At 33.7% G+C, this 6922-nt stretch overlaps 1 protein-coding gene across 1 annotated transcript; it reads right to left on the bottom strand.

Moving 5' to 3' along the window:
- Window positions 1-890: 890 nt before the first annotated feature.
- On the bottom strand, window positions 891-3820 carry LOC107951614 (uncharacterized). Its single transcript, XM_016886714.2, has 3 exons — window positions 3576-3820; window positions 2226-2875; window positions 891-1366 (listed from the first exon to the last, which is right to left on the bottom strand). The coding sequence occupies exons 2-3, from the start codon at window positions 2783-2785 to the stop codon at window positions 1297-1299; spliced, it is 630 nt and encodes a 209-aa protein (XP_016742203.1). The 5' UTR covers window positions 2786-2875; window positions 3576-3820; the 3' UTR covers window positions 891-1296.
- Between the last annotated feature and the right edge of the window lie 3102 nt (window positions 3821-6922).

Genomic DNA, 6922 nt, shown 5'->3' with positions numbered 1-6922 from the left:
CAAGTTCGAATCTCACTCGATGTAAATTATATGTAGGAACTTAGTATATCCCACAACATTTGAATGATTAATTTAAGTTTATATCCCACAACACTTGAATCCTGCATATATTTATTTTGGTCTAGGTTTGGACTTAGTTTGGTTATCAGTCCAATCGTATTTTAGAATTATCAATTCTATTTATCATTATTCGAATCTATTTTTTGTAATTGTAATATAATTGTACTTATAACTTCAAAAAAACTTACATATATTAATTAAAAAATACATTATATTTAACATATGATTAGATTTTTATTATTTTTAATTAAAAAATATTAAATATAAAGATTAAAGATAATAAAAGTAAATGGAATAATAAGAAATAAATAAAGGGAAAAGCTGACTACACCTTAAGAGATAATTGGATATTTTTCAAATCTTAGTCAGTAGGGAATTTTCTATCAAACATCAAAAACTCTTAACAAAATTACTATTGCTTGTCTAGTTATTTTATTTATTAATATTTATTATATATTTGATACATTAAATTATATTTAATAAAATTTCAAGTTTGCTTAAAGAAATAATTTTTTTCACACTATTGGTTTTATATTTATTTTATTTATATATATAACTAAATTTATTTAATCCACTTAAAAAAATCATTGGTACTAAATAGAATAATAACTCTATTTTTTTAATTATTCATGATTATATATATTTAATATTAACAAACATGTTTGTTAGCGAAAATATTCCTTTTTTGTTTGTTTAATTAAACAGAAATAAATCTAGAATTATTCAAATTAATCAATTCATGAAAATCTATCCAAAAAGAAATAAGAAAGAAAGCCCCCTTTCAATGATCTTCACCCAACATTGCGGTCACAAGCGCAGCACAATATTTATAACCCTTTTCAACTAACCATGATTGAACTGAATATATATTGTATGTATATATAGAACACATTAATTACCCAGAAATAATGGACAACAGAGTCGTGCAACAAGAATAATAATAATAATCATGATATAAGAAAATGAGAGTGAAGCCCAGGGCAGGATGGCAAAATTGAACTCTCAAATTCAATATATATTTATATAGACACTATGAAAATCCAACAAAGGTGGCCCAGAAAGAAAGCTCCTCTCTAATGGTTGCATTCTGATTTCCATGTAGAATCAACAAAAACAACACTTTGCTTCTTCCCTTGCCCACAAATCAACTGACCATTTTCCAACATATAAGATTGAAGCTCTGTTAGAAAGCAATTTTACCGGATGCCATCATCAAACTCCAACGTAATGGCCGAACTACATGATTGTACATGCACAAGTTTTTTCACTTCCATTACTGAATTCATCGTCTGATCCACCTGTTTCACTGACATTAAGACGAAGGTACAATATCAGCAACGGGGAAGTGAAGAAAGACTGAACCAAACAGATAAAACTAGTATGAAAGCACTGCCGTGTTCATAACCTATTAGCAAAGATGCCATATGTATCACCTCCTATCAGACATTAATGTGCAGAATACATGGAGATTAAAAAAATTTGTAGGCACAAGAAATTTGCACCTCCTAATACCTAATTTCAGCTAAAATACACCAGAAGCATTAGAAAGGGTGAACCTAAGACAGACATACTATTTGTGCAGCAAGTTTCTTGTAAAGACAGCCACCACACAAATTAGTATCAAAGAAAGTTCACAAACACCTTACAAAACCCAAAGATGTATGCTAATATGCATACATGTTTACACCATAACTTCTTACATTTCAACAAACAGATCACATATATAGATACGTCTAACGTATGAGATCTTGATAGCCAATGCTCTAAGATCAGATCTATGCATGTTGTCCAGTAACATCTACCTACATTTCTGTTGGCTATAACAAGACCAAAAAGAAATATTGGCTTATATCCTGAGTTCGTGTGAAGGTTGTCATAGCAATGTAATCAGCATAACTTGCAGAAAAATTTCAGTACTTGCCCAAACAAAGAAACACATTTTTGAATAATCAGAATATATTTACAATCTATGTGGCACAAGTGTCTGTAGATTTGTTATGGATGCTGTTGAATAATGCGAAATCATCTTAATATATCTTTAGGAAAACAAGAAAGAATCAAGGGGCACATTAGCTAAGGCAGAAATAGCATGAAGAAATTAAATATGTAAGAAAATTGTACTGTATTGCTTATACAACTTTAATTAGAGCAGAAAATTCATGTACCTGGGTTCGAATTCTCTGATTTCAGCAAGCTCACTACCATGAGCATCAGTCCACTGCACCTTTCTTCGTACTGTATGACTCGGGATATCACCATCCTTTTCCCCTGATGCCTCACGGTCATTACCATCCTCAAGAGGAACTTGAGTAGTATTTGGTTGCTTCTTCAAACTACTTTTGAAAACAACCTTTCTTGCGTCGCTATTGCCATCATCAAGCTGAATTGCTTGATCATTACTCTTATCTGAAGCAAAGGACCCTGGCAAGACATCCTGCTGTTGAACAGGGCCAACTTTCAAAGGCGACGGTGTGTCAAGCCCGGCGGAAGTGCGACCAAAGCAGACAAAAGAGGCGCACCCGCGGGAAAGCCGGTTCTTGATGGAAGCCAGTTGGAGGTCAGGATCAGGATCAGGTTCTTGGTCTACCAACTGGTAATGATTCCACGGCGAAACTCTCATGGACTTGTCCTCGTGCTTCTGACCCAACAGAAGAAGGGCCAAGCCCTTGCTATACCCGGACGCTGAAGAAGAGAAGAACCCTCCTCCTTCTACTGTCAATAACATCAGTTCTCATCTGGAGAACCCAGACAACTCCATTTTCTTCTCTTTTTTTCTTTTCAGTCACAACAAACTGAACCAAACTACCCTCAACTCCTTCATCCAGCCATATATCAGAGTCAGTGAAGTTATCAAACTTACCAAATAATGAAAATGATTTATTAAAAATGGATCAGGGAAAGGATTGTCCAGGTTTGAACAGCTAAACCGAGAAGCAGAGCAAATTATTTGCCACTACGCCAGTTGACACCAAATAATGAAATTTAACATCAATGAAAAATCTTAAATTCCATTTATAGTTACTAATGGAGTAAATCCTAAGTAACTAAGACTCATTGCAGACATAATAACTACTTAGTTCCCCAAAACTGCAATAATTATCAACATGGTCACCCCCCCCATTAAACCACACATAATTAAGATCTATAAATTTATTAAATCTAAATAAAATTCAATAACATTAATTTTATTTTTTGCACTCAAATCAAGAAAAAGAGTAACATTATTGAATAAATATAAAGAAAATATTAACAACATCAACGTCAAAAATAAAAATTAAATTCATTTAAAAGAATGATTTAAGATCTGTTTACAGTTAAAAGTAACAAGTACCAGCTCAAAGCAATGCTATCTGTTTGATTGAAGTGAAAGCAATAAAAAGATGGAACAGAGAAATGTTGACAGTGATCAGTTCAAAATAAAAACCTTTTTCCTCTCTTGCTTTATTTGTTCTCCTTTTATTTTCTGGGGAAACAAACAGGAAATCAGATGAAAGAACAGGCGTGTGAGAGCTTACCTGATGGCGATTAAACGGATCTGGAGAGTAGAAAGGAAAAAAAAAAGCCCAGGAAACTAAACCGGCGGCGCCGGCATGTTCGACCCCGACTTGCGTACGAATTAATCGGCGAGGAATTGGAATATTAGAGAGAAATTATAAATAAAAAGGGTGGAAAAAAGAAAAGAAAAGAAAAAAGAAATATTATGGGGTAAGGAAGAATAAAAAGAATTGAGTTTATTTCCGGTTGGAATTATTTAAAGTGAAGGATAGGGACAGTGACTTCCGTGGCGCATGATAGCGATTCTTCTTTTTTTAATTTTTTAGATTTTGAATATCTAAAAAAAAATTTATTATTAAGGGAAAAAGGAAAAGTAAGATGTGTTATGAAATTGTGTGTTAGTAAAGTGTCTTTTTAACGAGGGGATATGATATGAAGTGAAAATTTATTATATTTTTTAATTACATAAATTTTAAATTCAATTAATTAAATTAGTATACGTTATAAAATGCATTGAAGTTAGAGTTTATAGTCGATCAAGGGCCGGGCCAGGTTCGGGCCGGGCCCAAATAAAATTTTAGGCTCGTCTATTAGGTCCGTGCTGGGCCTGGTCCGAAATATGAGCCTAAAAATTTGTCCAAGTTCGGCCCAAAATAAAATTGCTAAGCCCGAGCCCGGCCCGGCCCGACCCATATTAATTTTTTTTCTTATTTCATTAAATAAAAATTTTAAAAATATAATAAATCAAATATATTTAAAAACATAAAAACAAATAAAAATGATACTAAAACAATTCTTAAAACAATACACAAATTGACAATATAATAAAAAAATGGTTATATTAAAATTTTAAAATGATTAAAAATAAAATAAAAAATATATTAATATATAATTCGGGCCGGGCCGGGCCCGGGCCAAAAAACTCTTACCCGATGCCTGGCCCGTTTTCTAAACGAGCCTCGTTTTTTTGCCCAAGCCCATTTTTCGGGCCTATATTTTTACCCAAACCCTCCCATTTTTCGGGCGGGGCTTAGGGCCGGGCCAGGCCGCCCAGCCCATGATCAGCTCTAGTTTGTAGTAGTGGTTCACATTGTTTTGGATGCAGAAAGTCTTTAAAAATAAAAGTATAGTTAATCATTTTGTCTATGTGGCTTTCGATCTTAAAAGATGAGGTATTTATAAGAATGATAGGTTTGGAGTGGGTTAACTATATTATGATTGCCTATTTAACAAAGTCTAATTTAAACCCAAGTTAGGGTATAGTTAAGGTAAAGTGTTAAATTGATAGAAATTATGTTATAATTGATTGAGGTTGCTCTAACAAAGAATGTGACATCCTTTAGTTTGGACCTGGTGATCAGGTCAGGTAAAGGGTGTTACATTTAGTGACATCAAAGCTATGGTTTAGTCGTTCCTAGGACTAAATCGTAGTGTGTCTCAAGTCTAAACATACATGCCACAGTAGTCCGTGACAGTGTGATGTATCGTTGATCTAAATTGGCTTTGGTTTCCTATATGGATTATCCATGTTAACTAACTCAAATCAATTCGTAAATGATGAGGTGGAAAGTAATGCCCCAGCCTTTATCAGCGAACTCAAAGTTTACCCGTTCTGCAAGGGCTAAAAGGTGAGGCCAGAGATACCTTTATACAAATGATGAACCAATGGTTCAATTAGTTTATGGGAGCTACTTTTCAGCTTCCCAATAGCAAATGCCACCTCCTCCACCTGAAGTACACTCGGCTGCACAACCCCAACCTTAAGTTCCTACACTGGTACCTATTGCTCGCCCTTCGATTGAAAAAATCCACAAGTGTGATTTTAAAACAATCTCAATTGAACATATAATAATAATTGTATTGGAAATATTATTGATGTGATTGAAAGGTGATATAGAAGTGCTAAAATGTAGAAAGTGCATAAATAGAAGGGATGTGCAAAGAAATTAGAAAGGAGGTGAGAAGAGTAACATATTACACCAAAAAATGTATAGCTATCATTTTACGACAATATAACTTCTAGGTAGTTTCGTGCCAAAATTGTTAGGCCTTTGCTGATTTGATGTCCATCACATGGTCAACTTACTTTCTAAAAGGATCCTTTTAGCATAGGCTTCCTCTTACACTTTGTTGATCAATACAATTTATTGCATGAGCCTTTCCATTAATCACAATAATACCCCATCGTCATAATAAGCCTTCTCTGCAAGGTTCCAATTAGAAAAATTCTAGAAAAGTTACTATTTTGTCTTCGTAAGTGGCGTCACTTGTAGGAAAATCATTCCACTGAAAAACCATTGTTCTACCATGTGTCTAGAATGTTGAACCATGATTTTATCAAGAACCACATATGTTGTAAAATTAGAATGACAATAGAATCGACCAAATTTAATGGCTTAACTTGATGGTCTAGGGTACTGACACATTTTCGCAACAAAAAAACATGAAAAATAAGATGAATTTTAGTCGACTTGAAACACTCCAACTTATATGCAACTTCACCAATATGTTTAAGCAACTTATAATTAAGGACCAAAATATCTCTATCATAAATTTTTATAATGTTACAGTTGAATTGAATTTTGGAGAAAAGGCTGAAGTTTAACATAAACCCAATCCTCTTCCACAAAGTAAACTTCGCGTCGCTATTGATCAACCAACAACTTCATTCTAGTGTCAAGGGACTAGAACAGCTGCGGCTCGTGACACTAGCCTAAGCTTTCCTCAAATTATGCTTAAGAAAGACTAATACCTTGTCATGATCAAGCATATAACTCTCAATCAACAAATAACCCACCAAGTCTCAAATATATTGAGTGATAATAGGTGGTGATCAACCATATATAAAACTTAGAACAAAGTCATTCGAGCAAAATTTAGATAACTAATTGAGGGTTAATTTTTCAATAATAATAGATTCACACAAACAATGTCAAAATCTAATTGTGGCAATGAAGAATCTATAAGAGGTGAATAGGTATCACCTTCAAGAAATAAAAGTCGAGGTTTAGATTTACACTTATGGTAACAGAGGTCATGGCTCATCATTTTATAGCTCCAGACAGTGTCAATCAGCAGAATATAACCTTATTGCCACTAAAAAGTATAGCTGTGGTAGAAGAAACCAAGGAAACAATTGTAAAACCACGGAGAAGAAGTTTGGGTGTTAGCAAGGTACGTTTGGAGATACCTAAAGTGGGCTTAACAAGCCCCTTCTCAAAAATAATACATTACTCATGTAATTGGGACAAAATCGTAGCATTTTCAATATAGGTGGGCTAATGATTGAGAACGATAATCACTTACCATGGAAACTTGTTGAAGTTTAGCTAATAACCTCTTTAATTTCTTCAAGATCACTAGGTTA

The sequence above is a fragment of the Gossypium hirsutum genome, chromosome A02 (genome assembly GCF_007990345.1).
Source record: "Gossypium hirsutum isolate 1008001.06 chromosome A02, Gossypium_hirsutum_v2.1, whole genome shotgun sequence".
Taxonomy (NCBI): domain Eukaryota; kingdom Viridiplantae; phylum Streptophyta; class Magnoliopsida; order Malvales; family Malvaceae; genus Gossypium; species Gossypium hirsutum.
The sequence above is the reverse complement of the archived record's forward strand: the minus strand, read 5'-3'. Positions and strand labels throughout refer to the sequence as shown.

What these genes read in the sequence shown, in the direction of transcription:
- LOC107951614 (XM_016886714.2), bottom strand. Translation starts at nt 2,785, where the DNA reads ATGTTATTGACAGTAGAAGGAGGAGGGTTCTTCTCTTCTTCAGCGTCC. An exon ending in ATCAGAGAATTCGAACCCAG is followed by an intron (nt 1,367 to 2,225) that starts GTACATGAATTT and finishes TCTTAATGTCAG; the next exon opens with TGAAACAGGTGGATCAGACG.